Genomic DNA, 20,507 nt, shown 5'->3' on the forward strand with positions numbered 1-20,507 from the left:
AGGTCCCTAGGTCATAATGGAAATTTTGACTCCTTACTGCTTGCCCTCATGGAAAAGTCTAAGACCCTCAATGATGGGGGCATTGGGAGGGACCTCGAAGGTAGGCCTTAAAAGATGCTGGTTTGTTCCTTCCCTGTTCCTGGGAGTGGGTGCGAGAATTGGTGGGCCTCTAACTAGAGTGGGACAGTGTTTGTGGCCAGCTCTGACGGAGTAGCATTCTCAAGGGACAGTGGCTGGTGTTCATGTTCCAGTGCATGGTACAGTCAGGTAACATTGAGAGCTTCTGGGTATAAGACCTGTGCTTTTACATGCCCTTAAGGCTTCCAGGTAGGGGAGAGATTTCTCCCATTAAAGGGTAAGTATTGGGATTCTGCTCTTGTGATGAGCTGCCTGGGGTTAAATTCTGAGGACTCAAGTAGCACAGCTCTGCTACAACAGTTTGCAAGTGTTATTTCTGCCCCATTCAGGCACCCATGACCCATTGCCAGCTTCCCACAGATTTAGTAGTTGTCATCAATTGCACTTGTCTTGCTAACCTGCACATGTGTCTTGCCCGTGTAGACAGCATGCTTACAATCTACTGTCTAGTAAGTGTACAGGGCTGAGGGTATGGCTCAGTGTTTGCCTAGTATGCTCCATCCCCTAAATTAACAGGAAAGATAAAAACTGGTCCTGTTTAGTTATCTGAAGGCAGAGGCAGACCTGTCAAATTCAAGGCCATCTAGGGCTACACAGAGATTGTCCAAATCTAGGGAATCTTAATCAGTAGTGGCATCCAGCTATGGAGTAGGAGGGTTTGGTAGAGTACTGCCTGCTTGAACCAAGAGGTCTTGGGTTCAATTTCCAACCATGTACATAATGGGATCTGATGACCTCTTCTGGCATGTGCCAGTTTGCACATAGTTAAGAATACAGTGTCAGGGTATAATAGCAAGACAAGTTCTCTAGTCCTGACCTTAAACTCTAGACCAGGCTGGCTTTAAACTCCTTCACCCACTGACTCTTAAGTGCTGGGATTAAAGGTGTGACATTACCACCCAGTCATATAAGGTCTTATAAAACAATAATGGGGTTGGAGGTGGTTCAATGGTTAGAGCAGCTGGTACATCCATGTAACATCCTGAGCTAAATGTACACTCAGACACAAGTATTTAAACTAAAATGCTAGTGGAGTAGGGATTAGCTTAAAGGTAGGATACTTGCCTGTCATGTGAGAGGCCCTGAGTTCAAGTCCCAACATTGAAATTAGGTTGATAGCTCAATCCTAAACAGAAATAAGGTCCCAGCCCTACTGTGATGACTGATAACTTGCTGGAACCTGCCCTTTCTGTCTTTCAACACAGGGCTTTGTACCCTTAGCTATCCTGGAATTCCTTCTGTAAACCAGGCTATCCTAGAACTCAGATTTATCTGACAGATTATCCTGTCTCCTTAAATGTATAATTTGTGCATCAGTATTTTGCCTGCATGTATACCTATGAAAGTGTCAGATGCCCTGAAACTAGTGTTACAGATATGCCATGTGGGTGGTGCTGGAAATTGAACCTGGATCCCCTGGGAGATAGCAGTCAATGCTTTCAATGGCTGAGGTCTGTCTCCAGCCCCTTACTAATGTATGAATGATTCCTGTACGTGTTTTTGTCTACCGTGTGCGTGGAGATCAGAGGAGGGTCCAGGATTCCCTGGAGATGGACTTAGATGGTTAGGAGCCACCGTGTGGTGTGGGTGCTGGCGATCTAAACAAGTTCTCTGGAAGAGCTACAGTGTTTTTTCTATTACTGGATTGGCCTTTTGGGGGCTTGTTTTGTTGTTTGAGACAGGTTTCTCCATATGACCTTCACTGTTCTGGAACTCTGCCTCCTGAGTGCTCAGACTAAAGGCATGGGCCACCCCTTCAGAGAACAGTGCTAACCTTGTGTTCTACCTCAGGGTTTCATGAAAAAACAAATGGAATGCACATGGGTAGATTTTTACATCTAAATGGGATGAGAAATGAGGATTAAGAGTTTCACTGCTCTTCCGGAGCACTGGGGTTTGGTTCTCCAAGCATCCGGATCCAGCAGCTGCCTGTAACTGCTCCAGAGCCTCAGTCAGCATGCACTGAACTCCGTGCACAAACCCACACAGAGACATTTGTGGTTAAAAAGAAATGGCTTTGGGACTGGAGAGATGGTTCAGCCATTAAGGGAACTGGCTGCTTTTCCAGAGTCCTGAGTTCAGTTCTCAAAGTGGTTGTGACTCTCAGGTTGAGAACCACGGATTTAAGCACAGACCTTACTAGAAATCTCAGGGAAAGCATAAGTACACAGGGCTGCTGAAAGCAGGCCCTTTGCTTAACTGTCTTTACACACACAGAGCAAGTCTTCAGAAAGTCACTGAGAAATGGGAACGACCATGGGGTGCACTGGATAAGATTAGGACAGATCACTGACCTAGATGTGAAGTTTATTGTAAACAGAACATAGTCTTTTAGCTGGGCGGTGGTGGCACACTCCTTTAATCCCAGCACTTGGGAGGTAGAGACAGGCGGATTTCTGAGTTCTAGGACAGCCAGGGCTATGCAGAGAAACCCTGTCTTGAAAAAAAAAAAAGAACATAGTCTTTTATGTGATACACAGAGAAAATGCGCATCTGGGAAGACAGCCGGGCCATACCCAAGTTATATTGTGTAGGTGCAGGCTTTATGCATGATTTATTGCTTTTGTTTAAGTATCTTCCCCCCCACCCCAATAAAGGTTTATTTTATGTATTTGAGTACACTGTAGCTGTCTTCAGATGCACCAGAAGAGGGCATCAGATGGTTGTGAGCCACCATGTGGTTGCTGGGAATTGAACTCAACCTCTAGAAGAGCAGTCAGTGCTCTTAACTGCTGAGCCATCTCTCCAGCCCTGTCTTATTTGACCTTATTTCTATGGCAACCTTCACACCAAATGTTAACTGCACTGGAATTCTTTCCTCTTAGCTGACAAGGGACTCCAGCAGGCTCTGGAATGAAGGGCTTCATCTTTATAATGTTCCCTGTCTTTCACCTGACTTAGTATTAGGGGGACATGGTAGCTCTGGACCATCTATAATGGGATCTGATAGCTTCTTTTGGCATGAAGACATACATGCAGATAGACAGTCATACATAAAATAAATAATTGGATTTTAAAAGTGAATGAGTTTAAGGGACAGAGACTTGGCACATACCAATCCTGGGAAGCTGAAGCAATTAGGATTTGGAATTTAAGATATCCTGGGCTTCAAAGACATGAGGCTTCCCTCCCCTTCCTCCCCCCAAAAAGATGTTTTTATAAGCGATGATCAGTGATGGTCATTTTTCTATAATTACATTAAGCCATGTGAGTGAATAAGATCTTGGAGAAAGACATCAGAGTTTCCAGGGTGAAGCTTGGAGAAACTTCACAGTTTACCATCGAGGAGAGGAGGTCATGATGGAGGCAGAAGTGAACCTGAAAAGGTAAGGCAACATCAGGATGGCTTTGGAGCTGGCACTACATAGGGGAAATGCAGCTGGCACACAGTCATCCAGAGGAGATGGCTCTGTTGGTAAAGGTGCCTGCTGCTGAGCCTGAAGACTTTGCTCTCTGGAACCCACATAGTGGGAAGACAGAGCTTACTCCTGGAAGTTGCCCTCTGACCACCAGCATCAACACGCACATTCAAATAGAAGTGTAAACTGTGTGGTCAGGTGAGTGTACGGTGGTAGAAGACACTGTGTATGGTGAGGGGCCCCTCCCCAGCTGTGAACCCCATTCTTGCTGACTCCAGGGCCAAGGTGCCAGCCCTTTTCAGATGCCGACCTTGCTCCTTGTAACTGGGCATGATGGAACACACCTTTATTCCTAGCTCTAGGGAGACTGAGGCAGGAGGATCTCATAATGAGACTCTGTCTCAAAAATAAGGGTAAAGAAAATCAAAATGCTAAAAATGTTGGTTTAGGACGACTTGGAGTCAGAATTAACTGAGAAACACAGAAAATGCCCTTTGTACAGATTACTGCCCTCAGGAAGGCCATACCTTTTTTCTCAGGGACACTTTAAATCTTTTTTTTTTTTTTTTTTTTTTTTTAAGTTTTTATTTATTTATTTTGGTTTTTCAAGACAAGGTTTCTCTGTGTAGCCCTGGCTGTCCTGGAACTCACTTTGTAGACCAGGCTGGCCTCGAACTCAGAAATCCACTTGCCTCTGCTTTCCAAGTGATTTATTTTTTTATGCGAGTCCACTCTTGCTCTCTTCAGACACACCAGAAGAGGGCATCAGATCCTATTACAGATGGTTGTGAGCCACCATGTGGTTGCTGGGAATTGAACTCAAGACCTCTGGAAGAACAGTCAGTGCTCTTAACCACTGAGCCATCTCTCCAGCCCCAGACTTTAAATCTTACAGGACTGCTTGTGTGAGGATGTTAGTGAGAGGACCTTTTCTTCTTTTAAATTTGCTTTTTAGTATAGAAGTGTGCTGTCTGCATGTACACCTTCAAGCCAAAAGAGGGTGTCAGATTCTTTTATAAATTGTCATGAACCACCATGTGGTTGCTGGAAATTTGAACTCAGCCAAGTGTTCTTAACCACTGAGCCATCTCTCCAGCCCTAAGCCGTTTTTCACAGTGTTCTGTTTCCAGTGTGAGCTCCCAACTGCAAGTTCCCAGGTCTGAGTCATCTTGCGTCCAGCCTTATCTCCCTTGCACCTCACACTCAGGCAAAGCCCTCTGCCGCTCTTCTCTCCGAGTTTTTCTTCCTTTCGGAGATAGAATCTCACTATGTATCCTTCCTAATCTCCTGCCTCGGCTTCTGGAACAATGGGATTATAGGCAGTGCCACCAACCCAGGCATTACTGTTTCCTCTTCCTGCTTGTTCTTTGCCTCTCCATTCTTGATTACACTTTATCCAAAGTCCATTCTTAAAAGTTCTGAACATATCATCTTGTGAGCAGAGCCTTCCCATAATCGCACACTGTCCCTGTAGGCACACTAGACCTTCACCGTCTGCTCTCAGACTATATGGCAGTTTCACACATCTTATTCTCTGTCATTGCAAATGTCACCCCTCTGGGACTGGAGAGATGACTCAGTGGTTAAGGGTGCCTGTTGCTCTTGCAGAAGATGGAAATTCCATTCCAGCACCTACATGGCAGGTCACATACATCTGTAACTCCAGTTCTACTGCAACCAATGCTCTTTCTGGTCTTTTCAGGAACTATATTGCTGGGAGCCTCCTGGCCAGGAGAGGGTAGTGGCAGGGTTACAGAGTAGGACTTTGGTGATGGCTTTAAAGTCTGAAGGTCTCAGGGCTTTCTGGCTCTCTGACCTGTACTGGAATGCTGATAATAACTTCTAAAGTCCTAAAAACTTCTGAGGGTAAAAGACTGCAGGCTTAGGTGGTTAACATATGCAGCCTAACAGCAGAGGATTAGGCAAAGCGGCCTTTGTTTTATCTCAGCAGGAACTGCTGGGCTCTGCCTGCTAGTCTGAGATCACAGGAAGAAAAGACTTAGAGAAGTTATTATAGAGTTTATTACTAAGTGTAAAGTTTCCTATGAAAGCTAAGGGGAAAAGTGGAAAGGTCCTGACTGGGGAAAAGAAAAACATTCTTTTGCTGTGGTTGTTGTTGTCATTGTTTTTTGGTTTTTTGAGACAGGGTTTCTCTGTGTATCCCAGGCTGTCCTGGAACTAACTCTGTAGACCAGGCTGGCCTCGAACTCAGAAATCCGCCTGCCTCTGCCTCCCAAGCACTGGTATTAAAGGCATGCGCCACCACTGCCCGGCAAGGAAAAAATTCTAACAAAGGAAAAATTCTAAGGGAAAGAATTCCAGGCAGGGGAAAAGGAAAGGGACAAACGACTAACTCGGACTGTACAACAGCTACTACTACTGCTGCTGCTCTCTTTGTCTTCAGTACTTACACATCTTTCAGAGTACATGGTCACATGTTACAAAGTTCACCACGAGTTTACACCAAAAATCGAATCATAAATTGAAATAGAAGTTTACAACAGAGAATGTTTACATGCATATCCATTAGGAGTAATTATCTGGCAAAACATCCATCACCTGTCTGGCTCCACAGGTTCACTGAAGTTTTAAAACTATAACTAAGAAATTAGTGAAGTTTTGTATAGTTAAGCCCAGGCAATATATTAATTTCTGTCCTAGCACCTATAATAAATTGTGAGTTCCCTTTTAGTGACCTTTGGTTAATTGTTGTACAACCTCTTGGAATGTGTTCTGAGCAGGAGAAAGTCTGGTTACTATCTAAGAGCAATTAACTGATGACAGGAGACTGGCAGAGTTCTCATTGCAGTTTTGACTATCAGAGAGAGCCCTAATAGCAGTCCTATTATAAAAGAGCTTAATAATCATTGATACAATTTTAGGAATTCTTATAGGATCATCATTAAGACTTAAGAAGACATCTGTTTGTCTATACAGCATCATTACAAGACAGTACATCTTCATGGATCTGCAGAGATCTGCTCCAAAGGGGTGTGCTATCACTTAGTGATTGTTACATATATTTAAATAATACTAATAGGAAAAGCAGATTAATAGCAGGAATCTTTCCTAAAATAAGTCCCTCACAGCCTTGCTGAATGAAGGCTTACTTGTTGCAGATTATATAATAACCCAAGGCAAGCATTTCAGGATGATCACCTGCTAATTATTAGCTTGTCCCATTATGGCTCCTGACAGTATATGTACATGGTACACAGACATACCTGCAGGAAAACACCCATACATGCAATAAATAAGAAAATGTTATTCACCCTGAATGCCTTTTTCACTTAGACTTAATCAGCCATTCTTGAGCCCTAACTAGACTGAATCAGATGGCTCTGCATAGATAATAGTTGTTTTTTTTTTTTTTAGCCTTCTGCATACTTTGTGAACAAGAACTATCAGCTTTGTTTTGTTCCGTACAGATCTCACGCACCAGATTTTCTTTTAAAAAAAAAAAAAAGATTCTAGTAGTTTCTCTGGTTGGTTATCTGTCCATTTATCCCTCTTGGGGGGTGCGGGGGTCTCCCAAATACAGAATGCTGCCTACAAACTAGGAGCAGCCGCTCGCATTTCCAGCGGTGGCCACCAGGGGCCGCCCGGCTCTGTGTTTTCCCTTCTGGCCAGGGTCGCGGCCGGAGGCCCGCAGAGCGCATGCTCGGGGCAGTTCGCCGCCGAGCGCCGGAGTTGCTTGTGGCCGCCCTGCACCGAGGTAGGTCGCGCTCTGGTTCTTGGGGAGTCCTGAGGACGGAAAACCGGGAGGCGCGCGGGGTCGTGGTGGGCCGAGGTCGCAGCCCACATGGCGTGCTGCACGTGAAGGCGGCAGCGCTCCAGGCGCGCGAGCTCCGGCCCGCGTGGGCCCCGCCTCGCCCGCGCACGGGCCCCTCAGCCGCCGCGCTCCGGGCGCGCGCTCGGCTCTGCGGCGCGAGATTCAAACGGCTGGTGCGCAGGGGCCGGGCGCTCGCGGCCTCGGGGAGCCGCCGGTGGGGAGGGGCGACAGCTTCCACAGACGGTCGCTTGCCCTTAACCCCCATCAGCCCTGTGTCACCCGGTCGTTGCTGCCTGACGTTTCCGTGCCGCTGGGGAACAATGGTGACAAAGGCGGGCCTCCGTGCCCTTTGCCGGGCGCAGGGTCTGCCTGGCGAGATTTCCATGGGTCCACAGTTAGGGTATCCTGAGATCAGTAAAGTATGTCCGTGGAACTTGAGTGTCGCTGCTGCCAAGTCTTTGGTTCATCAGAAATTAAGTCCTCTGACCACGTGTGCACAAGCTGAGGGTATGAAACAGACCGGGAACTCCAAAGCGGAAGCCGTAACCGGGCTGTGGAGGGTTGGGGATAGCTTTCCAGGTGAGGTTGTATGTAATATGTTAAGGGTCAAGGTAATCCAGACAGGGGGCACAGGAAATGCAACCACTAGAAGTGTTTGGGGTCGTAGACATCATTGGTGCTTGTGGGGAGGATACCCAAGAAGAGAATTCTAACGTAGCTCAGAAAAGATTGCCGGGCAGTGGTGGCCCACGCCTTTAATCCCAGCACTTGGGAGGCAGAGACAGGCGGATTTCTGAGTTCGAGGCCAGCCTGGTCTACAGAGTGAGTTCCAGGACAGCCTTGGCTACACAGAGAAACCCTGTCTTGAAAAACCGGGAAAAAAAAAAAAGTGATTCACCAGGTTCCGGTTGCACAGACAACTGAGAACAGGAGTCTGGCTCGGGCAGGCCCCACTAGATTGCCTTAAACCTTAGTCTCCTTGCCTATAAAAGGAAGGTAACGTGTCCTTCCTGGTATGAAGTGTGCAGCTCAGTAAGTGTGCAGCTCAGTTCCTGGCTGCAGCCTGCACAGGCCTTCCCTTCTCTCCTGGGAGCTTTTCCCACAAAGATATTCTTCATCCCCTAAATCTAGCTGGAAAGTTCTGAGTGTTGGGGGGAAGGGAGGGGCCACCGATAGGGTTGCCAGGTCCTCCAGAAATGGGAGTAACGTGGAAAATGGCTCCTGGTAGGTTGTCTAACCTAGTATACTTACCTATTTGACTTAGCAGGTGAGGAAACAGGCTTCAGGCAGCTCATCTCACCCATGAAATGGTCTGCACATCTGTTCCTGACATGGGGACAGGTCTGCGCTCTTAGAGGGTCATATACTGCTTATTAATGGAAGTTGACTGCTTCCTGGATTTTATTCTGAGTCTTGCTTGTTCTCCCACTTTTTAAATTCCTTAAAGATGGATCCCAGGGAGTGGAAGTGACAAAAGACGAGCCTTTTTAGGGTTGTATATTCAAATGCTTTCTTGTATGTATGGCCTGGTACCACCTGCATTGGCCCAAGGAGGCCAGAAGAGGGCGTTGTATCCCCTGGGACTGGAGTTACAGGTAGTTGTGGGTGCTAGGAACTAATCCTGATTCCTCTGGAAGAGTGGTCCTGGCTGGTGTAGTCCTTGAAGCAGGGGATGTCCCAGTATGTAGACTCTTGTTGGCTGGCCTTGAGTTGTTGCCATCCCAAATCCTGCCTGCACCATGCTGGACCCACCTTTTAGAAGGTTCTGCCCTTCTTCCCACCTTGCTTCTGGGTTTGTGCAGCAACTAGAGTTGGCCAGGTATAGAGAAATGTGTGCCTCAAAGACAATTGGGGTATCTCAGGATCTCTCCCCTGGGGGGTGGGGGTGGGCGGGCTGTTGAATCTGGCAACCGTCCCCCTAGGCAAGTCCCAACTGCCATCTTCCCCATCCCTTGACTTTTGCTTTCTGCTCCTTGAATTTGGCCAAACCCATCAGGAATCCCAAGAGACTTGGCTTGGGCCATCTTAAATTCCAACCTGGGTTGTAGTGTATCTTTTTTTTTTTTTTTTTTTAGATTTATTTATGTATGAGTACACTGTAGCTGTCTTCAGACACACCAGAAGAGGGCATCAGATCCCATTACAGATGGTTGTGAGCCACCGTGTGGTTGCTGGGAATTGAACTCAGGACCTCTGGAAGAACAGTCAGTGCTGTTAACCGATGAGCCATCTTTCCAGCCCCGGTTATAGTGTTTCTTTGGGTGACACTTTTGGGTGGCAGTGGTGAGACAGGGTCTTGCTATGTGGTCTGGGTCAGTTTTGTCTGCTTCCTATGTTCTGGGATTCCATGTGTACCACCATAAATGTCATACTTTGTCCCCTTTTGAAAAGAAAGTGTTTGGGCCCTTTTCCTGCCTGCTCTTTGGTGTAGGACATGAGCAAGTGAATTTACCTTCCTGAGCGTCAGGTTCCTCAACCATGAACTAGGGGTGACCATGTCTTCAGGTTTCTGGACTGGGTTGAATCTGTTTTGTGTGGCATACACGTGTTGTTCATCTGAACACGAATGAGGGGCTGCATGTGCATTTGAAGGTCAGAAGTTTGGGGACAGCTGTCTTCATTGATTTTGCTCTGCCTTCTTGAGACAGGGCTTCTCGCTGACCCTGGAGCTCCGCCATTAGGGCACACTGGCTAGCCAGCTAGCTTCAGAGACCTGTGTACCCCACTTCCCACCCCCGTCGCCCCTACACTAGGATTGCGGATGTGAGCTGTGCTCAGCTTCTGAATGCTGGGGTTCTGAGGTCAGGTCCACATCCTTGCACGGCAAATCCCTTTGCTCTGGTTTTTTAGACAGGGTCTTGTGTAGCCTAGGCTGTCCTTAAATTGGCTGTGTGGCTAAGAATGACTTGAACTTCACAAATGCTAGGAGTGCAGGCATTTGCCACCATGCCCAACTTAAGCTGGTTTTGAAAAGTAAACTTTTTTGTGTGTGCATCAAAGATTCAGGATTCTATTCAGGATTCTAGTTCTGTGGGAAGGAAGGATGGGTTAGGAGGTTGGGAGAAAGGGAACAAGATGTGGCTTTTTTTTTTTTTTTTTTTGAAACAGTTTTTCTGTATAGCCTTGGCTGTCCTGGAAGATGTGGCTTTTGTAATAAGCTTACTTTCTTCCTGAACATACACTCCTGAGTACAGGAAGCAGAGTAGCCTCCTCTTGGCCATGCATCTCAGCCCAACCCCAGGCACTCCAGAATACTTGTGAGATGGGTGTACACATCACTGAGTACCTAGGGGCATGCGGTCCAGGCTTCTATCCACCCTGCGAGGTCGCTGTCATCTCCTTTGTAACAGATTGTTAAAGGATTGTTAAAGATTGAGGAAACTAGAGTCCTGGAAGGTGAATTGGGTTCCCAGTGATAAAAGAGCAATCATTTTCAGTGTGGGAAGAAGGGTCTCAAAGCGGCACAGAGGAGGGGAGGGTCCCACCGCAGGAAGAGTGGAGGCTGGTCAAAATTCACAATGGCCACCTTATGACTGAACTGGGCCAGACACAACCCACACAGGTTCTGCAGGATCCTGGGTCTGTTTAAAATGCATTGGTCTCCTCCCTCTGAGTCAGAAGTCCATACCTTCTGAGTTGACAACTGGGAAGCCTGAGGCTTTTGGACCTCATAGGAGGCAGAGGGTGGTCCTGACCAGATCCCCAGGGGACACTGAGAAGGGCCTTTGCTGGTCTCTTGTTGCTTTGAGCAGAGTTTTCATTCCTGTCTGTCAGGAGAAGGACCAGTAAGCTTGCTTAGATCCCAATAGGTTTGTGTTCCCCGGGTGGTGTTACCTGGGGAAGACCCGAAACACTACACTACCACCAACATTAATTTCTTTTCTTTTCTTTTTTTTTTTTTTTTGTTTTTTGTTTTTTTTTGTTGTTGTTGTTGTTGTTTTGTTTTTTGAGACAGGGTTTCTCTGTGTATTCCTGGCTGTCCTGGAACTCACTCTCTAGACCAGGCTGGCCTTGAACTCAGAAATCCGCCTGCCGCTGCCTCCCAAGTGCTGGGATTAAAGGCGTGCGCCACCAACACCTGGCTGTAGGACCATTTTCATTTATTGAGGTTTTTTGTTTTTGAGTCCTGGCCTCTCTATGTAGCCCTGCCTGCCCCAGAATTCAGTATGCAGAATGGACTGGGTGTCTGCTGGGATTAAAGGTGTGTGTCACCACTCCCAACTTGATTTTATTTATTTATTTTTTTTATACTGGTTATGGTTTTTCGAGACAGGGTTTTTCTATGTACTCCTAGCTGTCTTGGAACTCACTCTGTAGACCAAATCGGCCTGTCTCTGCCTCCTGAGTGCTGAGACTAAAGGTGGACACCCAACCCAGCTTTATTTGAATCAAACATTTTTTTTTTCCTGTTATGAGATGAAACCTAGAACCTCAGATAAACTAGGCGAGTGCTTTGCCCATGAGCCACACCCCAGCATATTGTACCAGCTCATTTAACCCTGTGTGTCAGCTACTTGTGGAAGCACATGCCTTCAAATTCAGCTTAGGAGGTGCAGGCAGGAAGATGAAATGTTCACAGCCATCTAAAGCTGCAGTGAATCCTGTTTCAAAATAATAGTGTTAATAAGCTAGAATGGATTGCAGCAGCGTTTAGAGTGCTTGGTTTTGGTTTGAGCATTTTGGTTTTGTGTTGTACGGTTTGTTGTTTTGCTTTGTTTTGAGACAAGGTCTTCCTGTGTAGCCCAATCTGGCCTGGAGTTTACTATGTAGACCAGAGATCCTCCTGTCTCTGCCTCCTGAGTGAGTGTTGGGATTAAAGGCCTGCACTGTTTGTTTTGGTTGTTTGTGTGTGTTTGAGGCTTGCTGGCCTTGGAAGTCAGGGTACTGCAGTGCTGAGGTCCTGAGTACATGGCACACCTGGCTCCTGGTTACTTTCCTTTGTCACAAGGAACATGTTTCTGTTTGATAGATTCATTTCTAGAAATATCATTTTTGATGGCTTCCTACAGTTCTCTCATGGATATTCCCTTGTGTAGCCAGTCCACTAGTATTGAACTCTCCTCAAGTGCACCTTCCTAGTGCTGAGATCCTGAGCATGTGCCACCAGGTTGTTTGTAAAATGCTGGAAAGAGAATAAGGATTGGACTTGTGGGCTCAGGCAGATTCTCAGGGGGCTGAGCTACATCCCAGCCCTTAGTCCACTACTGTTAAGCTCATTTCTCCACACAGTGTAGCAACAATCGAGAATAGTTGCGAACTTGGTCATTACTCACCAGTCACACAGTTCTGGGATAAATGTCAGGAGCTGCGACTCCTGGGTGAGACCTCTTACTCCTCAGGCTTTGATGAATATGCACAGGACAATGTCTGTTATTCTGACGTATAGTATTTGACTTTTTTTTTTTTTTTTTCCTTTTCAGGACAAGAAGATGCCACCCAAGCGCATAGCTAAGAGAAGGTCACCCCCAGAAGATGCCATCCCCAAAAGCAAGAAGGTGAAAGGTAAGCTGCCTGTGATGCCTTCTTGGCTCTGTTCTCTCAAAACAGTGAGACATCTGGGCCTACGCTCCTTCCTCCCTGGCTTGAAGCTATGAGGGGCTTAGATGCCCAAGGACCCTGCTTAGATGAAGGTTCTCTTGCATCTCACCTAGCTCAGCTCTGTAGCAGTCAGAAAAGAGGCCAAAGCCAAGGCTCATCAGAGAGCCCTCAAAGCAATGCTGATACCCCACACCCCCTACCCCAACCAAGATTCTAGAACTTGGCCCCATGCACATGCATGGTTTTACCTATCTTAAAGTGCTTTGGTCTCCTCCCCCAGTAATCAGAGAAGTCCTTGACTTTAGGTCCCCTTGCTCTGAATTGACAACTTGGAAGCCCAAGGCTCTTGGGCCTTTTAGGCTTTCAGATGTGGGTTAGGTCCTGACTGTCACTGTAACCACAGGCAGGTCACTAAACCTGGCTGGGGCTGAGCCTCCCCGATAGAATGGAGACAAGAGCTCTGTCACCCTGAGTCACTGAGAATTAGAGGAGATAATGTCCCAAGCCCTGTTTGAGGGACCTGTCCTGTCATTTTTCTCTCCTACAACCCCAGAGTGTGGCGAGGACCAGGGAAATCGACCCCTGACATGGGAGGGAGGAGCGTAGACACACGCTCAGACAGTGTCTGTCTTTTGCAGACACTCGTAACCGCGGTCCTGCTACTCGCTCCTGCCAAGGTGCCTGTGGGCCAAGCCCAACTGACCAGAAAACCCAACCAGATGGCTCCCTGCCCAGTGCAGCCTCTGTGCAGCCCTGGCAGCTGGGGCCACACCTTTGGGGAGGGGACTGGATGCCTTTGACTGGAGGGCTGTGGCAGGCTTTGATTGGCTACCAGAAGGCCTTGCACTACCCACTGGTTGGTCCACGCCTCTGCAAATACATCTGAGGTTTCTTACTGTGCCTTCCAGTTTCTCTGAAGCTGTCAGTATACTGTCTGGACTGACCGAAGGGGCAGTTTGTTCTCCTCTCATATTCAGGAGTTGGAAATCACAGCCTGGCATAGAGGGGCATTCAGATGGGAGCTGGTACCAGGTAGTTGCCCAAGCTCCAGTGCAAACTCTGGTAATTAGTTTTATGACCTGGGAAGGCTGTTGACCCTCTGGGAGGCTCTGTTCTATATCCTGTAAAATGGTGTCTTCTATTTTTGATGTCTGTTTGAGATAGGGTGGCTCTAGCTATCCCAGAACTCAAGAGAGACCTACCTGCTTCTTCCTCCCTTGCCAGCAACAGGCTCTTGTAAATAAGGGAGGTCTGCAGAGCCAGGTAGTGTTGGGAGAGTAACCAGTTAGTAAAGGCTGGCAGTATGGATCATGTCTGTGACATAGGCTCGCCTGGAAATTGTCTCCTCTCTGTCCTGGTGCCCTGCCTACCAAGATCCATGTCACTGTGTAGAGTGTCTCCTTGTCTCCCTTCCTTGTGTCAATAACATGCATGGATTTTAATCCTCAAAAAAAAAAAAAAAACCCAGGAGATAGATACCCTTGTAATCCTCTGTTCACAAAGAGGGAAACTCAGGTCCACAAAGATCTTACTTATGGCCTATTGGCAGAGCAAGGGCTTGAACACAATCCCAGAGCCCATGATATGATCTCTGCTGTCTGCCCTCATCCTACACACTCAGGGCCTATCTTCTCCACCTTTTAGTCTCACACAGGTCCCACAACACAGAACCAGGCTTGGTGCTGACACTGGGCCAGGGCGACGTGGGCCAGCTGGGGCTGGGTGAGAGTGTGCTGGAGAGGAAGAAGCCGGCCTTGGTACATCTTCTACAGGATGTTGTGCAGGCTGAGGCCGGGGGCATGCATACTGTGTGTCTGAGCCAGAGTGGCCAGGTAGGTCAGAGGGTTGGGACAGGTTGGATAGGGCCTGGGTGCAAGGGTATGGAACAGAATCTGGCTATAGAAGCAGGGAGTGGCCTAAGCAAGGAGGCCACAGGCCAGACTTTGTATTAATGGGACATCCTGGGCACAGGTCTACTCCTTTGGCTGCAATGATGAGGGTGCCCTAGGAAGGGACACTTCAGTCGAGGGCTCAGAGATGATTCCTGGGAAAGTGGAACTGCAAGAGAAAGTGGTGCAAGTGTCAGCGGGGGACAGTCACACAGCAGCCCTCACCGAAGACGGCCGTGTCTTCATCTGGGGCTCTTTCCGGGTAAGACTGGGGCTGGCAGGTACAATTAGGAGCCCCAAATGATGCCACTCTCCCGTCTCCCTTGGGCTTGCATACTGGTGGGAAGTAAAGGCCACATTCATCGGTAGGGCCCAGATTCTAATCCCTGGCATCTTCATATGGGCCTGTCCACTCCATGACCTATTTGGTTGAGTGTGGTGAAGTGTGTGTCTTTGGGAAGGGGTGGGTCAAGGCTGCCCCTGGACTGAGCTGTCCTGGAGGCTGCTGTGTCTCACTCCTGCCTCGTCCTCTTTTGCATCCCCTTTCTGGAGTCTTAGCGAGAAAGGTCTGTGGGTTTGGGAAATGTCGCTTCTCGGCCTCTCTAAAGTAGGGGAGTGTAATCTTTGTTTTATTTGTTTGTATGTATGTTTTTTTCCCCTAAGATGAGGTCTCATGTGTCTCAGGTTAGCCCCATACTGACTATGGAGCTGAGGATAACTTTGAACTTGTGATCCTCCTTCCTTTATCTCCTGGGTGCGGGAGCAGAGATCAAAAGGAGGCGTTGTGAGCGCTGGGTGAGCAGGAAGTCAGGGGAGCTCCAGCTCCAGCGTGGGGGGTACACTTGGAGTGTTGTGGTTGGAGAGACGCCTCAGAGGTTCAGACCATGGATTGTTCTTGCAAAGGACTCGGGTTTGGTTTCCAACACTCATCGAGCAACTCGCAGCTGTTTATAACTCAAGTTCCAGAAGGGCCAGGGCCTTCTGGCCTTTATGGGTACTAGATACATATGTGGTGAAAGACATACATACTTGTAAAATACCCATACACATTAAAAGTAAATTAAAAAACAAAGCAGAATCTCACGATTATTTCCTTATTAAGGCTATTATAAAAGCAATTATTTATTTACTTATTTTTTGAAGCAGGGTCTCTCTATGTAATTCTATCTGTTCTAGAGCTTGCCTTGTAGACCAGGCAGGCCTCAAACTCACAAAGATCCTCTTGCCTCTAGGATTAAAAGTGTGTGCCACTATGCCAGGCCCTCATTGACTTTTTTGAGTGGGGTTCTCGATATGTATCTCTTAGTGGGTTGGAACTCACTGTGAGGACATGGCTCACACTCAGAGATCTTAACTCACACCCATTAGTGCTGGGTTTTAAAAGTCTGCCAGCAAGCCCGTAGAAGCATTGTAAAAAAATTTTATGGGGATGGTTTTAACACAGAAATGCTCAGAATAGCTGGGTAGTGGTGGCACACACCTTTAATCCCAGCACTCGGGAGATAGAGGCATTTGGATCTCTGAATTCAAGGCCAGCCTGGTGTAGAGTGAGTTTAAGGACAGCCAGGGTAACACAGAGAAATCCTGACTTGGAAGGAAGGAAGGAAGGCAGGCTGGTTGGCTGGCTGGCTGGCTGGCTGGCTCAGAATAATGTACTGCGAGAAGATGGAGCGAGAACCTGCTGCCTCAGCGATTTACTTTAGCTAGGTCTGCTTCCCTCTGTTCGCCCCTCACTTTAACACAGTTCCCAGACTCTGAATGTTTCCATTCATCAGAATTTCTGTGTGTGGCCAGGCCCCTGCTGCTGTCTGTCCATATCTGCTGTCACTCATTGCCAAGCAGCTGTCTTGGATGTTTTCAGAGCAGCAGAACTGGCTGCTTGAGTCTCTCTGCCCCTCTCTTTAGGATAATAATGGTGTGATCGGGTTGTTGGAGCCCATGAAGAAGAGCATGGTACCTGTTCAAGTGCAGCTGGATGCACCGGTAGTAAAGGTAGCCTCAGGTGAGTGTTGGGCACACTGGGTAGGAGCTAGCATAGTTCAGCCTTGGGCCCTAAGACAAGCCCTTCCTGTGCTCGCTCTCCTCAGGGAATGACCATTTGGTGATGCTCACAGCTGATGGAGACCTCTTCACCTTGGGTTGTGGAGAGCAAGGTCAGCTGGGCCGTGTACCTGAGTTATTTGCCAACCGAGGTGGCCGTCAAGGCCTTGGTAAGTGGCTTTGGCACCTCCAGTGGGAGGATTTGGTAAGGCATCTCCTGGTAAAGGTGAAAGGCAGGTGGGATTTGGTGTTGGCTTATATCCAGGACACCTCCAGCGTTGGTTAAAAACCTCAAGCCTTAAGCTGGCCATGGTATTGTACACCTTTAAGCTCAGCACTCAGGAGGCAAAGAGAGAGGCATGTGGATCTCTTGAGTTTGAGGCCAGCCTGGTGTACGTATTGAGTTCTAGACCAGCCAGTAAATAACGTCAAGGGGGTGGGGCGCCACCTTTAGGGTCTGATTCCCTTCTATCTAGCTCCCCCCCCACCCCGCCCCTAACTGGTTACTGTGAAGAGAGAAATGATCAGAAAAATGGCTGGCACAGGGTAAGTTGCCCTTAAGCGTCTCTTTTCAAGACTTAAATTTTTTAGCAGGGTGTTTGAACAGGAGGCCAATCAGGGGTGACCCTGCTTAGCCTTCTTTGGAAAATACTGTGTCTGTCACTGACCCTGGCTTCCTCTATACTTACAGAGCGACTCCTTGTCCCCAGATGTGTGCTGCTGAAATCCAGGGGAACCCGGGGCCGTGTGAGGTTCCAGGATGCCTTCTGTGGCGCCTATTTCACTTTTGCCATCTCCCGTGAGGGCCATGTATATGGTTTTGGCCTCTCCAACTATCACCAGCTGGGTGAGTCCTCAGTCATGACTTGACTCTTGATTCCAGTCACGGTTTTAGCATTCATTCTTAGTTTCTGCTTTGTGGGATAGCCTGACCCCTCGGAGCTATGTAGTGTAAGGTGGCATTTCTGGGAATGGGTGGAGCTGGCCTTGCTGGGGAGGCAGTGAGAAGGGAAGCTTCTGGAACGCCTTCACCCTTGACAACAGGAACTCCAGGCACTGGATCTTACTTCATTCCTCAAAACTTGACATCCTTCAGGAATTCCACCAAGTCCTGGGTGGGCTTCTCTGGTGGCCAGCATCATACAGTCTGCATGGATTCAGAAGGTAGGACTCCCCAGTATTCTACATCTCAGAGACAGTAGTCCCTGAGACACCCACATCACTAGGATCATGGTTTGGGCCAGACAGAGATTTGCTTCCATGAAGGTTGTTGTCCTGGTGCTTCAGATTATGAACACACAGGGAGTTGTGTAGAATATCTTCTACCTTACCTGGTGTGTGTTCATCTTACTTGGAATATGCTCCCTACTGATCTCTTTTCTCTCCTTTGTCCCACAGGAAAAGCATACAGCCTAGGCCGGGCTGAGTACGGGCGGCTGGGTCTTGGGGAGGGTGCTGAGGAGAAAAGCATACCCACCCTCATTTCTCGGCTGCCGGTGGTCTCCTCAGTGGCCTGTGGAGCTTCTGTGGGATATGCTGTGTCCAAGGATGGTAAGTGGGGCTCCTCAAACCTGGTTGGGTTTTGGAAAGTGGGGGTCATGGCACCTAGCAAATTCCCTGGCATGTTGTATCTCCTGTCACATAGAGTCAGATGCAGTGTTAGAGATGACACAGCTTTCTCATTGACTCTCGGAAGCTCTGGCGTGTTTTTGCTCTTGTTTTTTGAGACAGGGTCTTAACATGTAGACCAGGTTAGCCTGGAATTCACACACTTTTAGTCCCAGTACTCAGGAGACAGAGTTGTGAGTTTGAAGCCAGCCTTATCTATACAGTGAGACCTTACCAAAAAAAAAAAAAAAAAAAAAACCTACCAGAGGGTGGCATATCAAACTCCAGAGCATCCTGAGCAAAGTAAAGGTGGCTGGTTCCAAGGACAGGGATTTAAGATGCAGCCCCTCCGTGCGTGCCTGGGGGTAAGAAGAATGCAAAGGAGGGTATGATCTCCCTGGCTCTTCCAATCTATCTCCCTTGAACTCTTGGGCTGGCACCTTGCCAGACTGCTATTGGTCCAGGCCACCATGGCCCAGGCATCTCCTGATTAAAGGCAGGGCTGAGGACCACAAAGACAGCTGCCTGTATTTCTGTCCCTTGCAGGTCGTGTTTTTGCTTGGGGCATGGGCACCAACTACCAGCTGGGCACTGGGCAGGATGAAGATGCCTGGAGCCCTGTGGAAATGACTGGCAAACAGCTAGAGAACCGTGTGGTGTTAACTGTGTCCAGTGGGGGCCAGCACACAGTCTTACTAGTTAAGGACAAAGCACAAAGCTGATGAAGTCTTTGTGGGCCTGGCTTCTGGCCCCAGCCCAGCTTCACAGGACAGGAACGGCCAGCTACAGACTCCAGAAGGCCCCTCCCCACCCTGAGCAGATATCATCTCCTGTCTTTTCCCATCACCACAGCAGAATCCTTTTTCTTCTGTTTCGTCCTCTTTCTAGAATCATCCTGGTACTTGTAGGATGTGGGAGGGTGGGAGGAGGATCTCAGAAGGATCTTTGCTTATCAGAGGCTTACTTTGTTAGACCTTTTCTCCTTTCAGTCCCCTGCCTCCTGTGGTCCTAGCTGGTGCTGGCTCATCACCTACAAAACTCGAAAGCGTAGTAGCTTAAAACTACAGGAAACATCCAGCTTTGGGGTCTTGGTGCCCACATCTGAAAAGTTGGGACTTCATGAGGTCCTGCTTCCCATGAGTCTCTCTCTCTGTTCCTAACCATAGTTTATAAGGACACAGATGGTTTGTATAGTCATCGGGTTCAGTTGTCATGGACCCACATGCCTGGGAAGATCTGGACAAAGGCTTTACAAGGCTCTGGGTGACGTAAGCCAAATATTTGGCTCTGAACAGGTGTCCATGGGCAAAAACACTGACCCACTTGAAAAAGACCAACTGTCCTCCCAAAAGCACAAAGCACCCCAGTGTCCCTTGGGTGTCACCTGTCTGTTCCCCATCAGTCAGCCTTTCTGCTATAGAGGACTGAATAGCCATGCTGGGCTCGGCTGGACAGTCAGGGGAGGGTAGTGGGGGGGGGTGTTTTGTAATGGCGCTCAGGGATGAGTGGAGGGAAGGTGTGGAGGGGCAGAGGCTGGGCCTAAGGAAAGGAACAGTGGCTGAGAAAATAGTTTTGATTTTTTTAATTGTATAATATTTTGAAGGGGAGAGTAAAATCTTGTAACACTTTGAATAAACTTAGAGTTTTATAAAATGGGCTTTGTTTTTATGCGTGTCCCCTGGAACTGTTTTGTTGTCTTTAAAGGAGCACCTGCCTGTCTACATTAGGTTATGGCTGATACAGCCATTCCAAAATCTGGAGAAGACAGAGGTGTCTGGGGTCCATGTGCAGTAGGAAACACTGCAGTTTCTTCATGGTCATGATGCCTAAGAGATGCCGGAGTTTGTTGGTTTGTTTTGTTAAATGGACTCTCAGTGTAGCCCGAGCTGACAACCTGGTCTCCATGCCTAAGCCTCCATAGTGCTGAGATTACAGGCCTGGCTTTGGGAAGGAATTTTTAAATCCTAAATCAGGGGTTTTTGTTGTTTTTGTTAGGATCTTACTAAGTGTCCCTGGCTGGTCTAAAAGAACTCACAAAAATCTAGCTGCATCTGCTTCCTGAGTTTTTGTCTGTTTTGTTTTTTGTTGCTTTGTTTTTGATTAGTCATGTGACTACTGCTCCTGGCCCAAATTCCATTTGTTAAGAATTATTTATTTTATGTA

General features: G+C 47.9%; 1 protein-coding gene across 4 annotated transcripts; it reads left to right on the forward strand.

Moving 5' to 3' along the window:
* The first annotated feature begins 54 nt into the window (after positions 1-54).
* Rcc1 (regulator of chromosome condensation 1) lies at positions 55-20,001 on the forward strand. 4 transcript variants are annotated; one of them, XM_076934064.1, is made up of 12 exons: positions 57-100; positions 3,342-3,464; positions 12,690-12,771; positions 13,446-13,484; positions 14,452-14,639; positions 14,779-14,958; positions 16,602-16,698; positions 16,784-16,906; positions 17,428-17,583; positions 17,781-17,900; positions 18,135-18,287; positions 18,891-20,001. In XM_076934064.1, the coding sequence occupies exons 3-12, from the start codon at positions 12,699-12,701 to the stop codon at positions 19,064-19,066; spliced, it is 1,305 nt and encodes a 434-aa protein (XP_076790179.1). In that variant the 5' UTR covers positions 57-100; positions 3,342-3,464; positions 12,690-12,698; the 3' UTR covers positions 19,067-20,001. The 4 variants fall into 4 exon arrangements, with proteins under 4 accessions (XP_076790180.1, XP_076790179.1, XP_034358816.1 ...); XM_076934065.1 differs by lacking the exon at positions 13,446-13,484 and having other exon boundaries at positions 55-100; XM_034502925.2 differs by lacking the exons at positions 57-100; positions 3,342-3,464 and adding an exon at positions 7,084-7,212.
* The last annotated feature ends 506 nt before the right edge of the window (positions 20,002-20,507 follow it).

This window comes from Arvicanthis niloticus, chromosome 5 (assembly GCF_011762505.2).
Source record: "Arvicanthis niloticus isolate mArvNil1 chromosome 5, mArvNil1.pat.X, whole genome shotgun sequence".
Classification (NCBI taxonomy): domain Eukaryota; kingdom Metazoa; phylum Chordata; class Mammalia; order Rodentia; family Muridae; genus Arvicanthis; species Arvicanthis niloticus.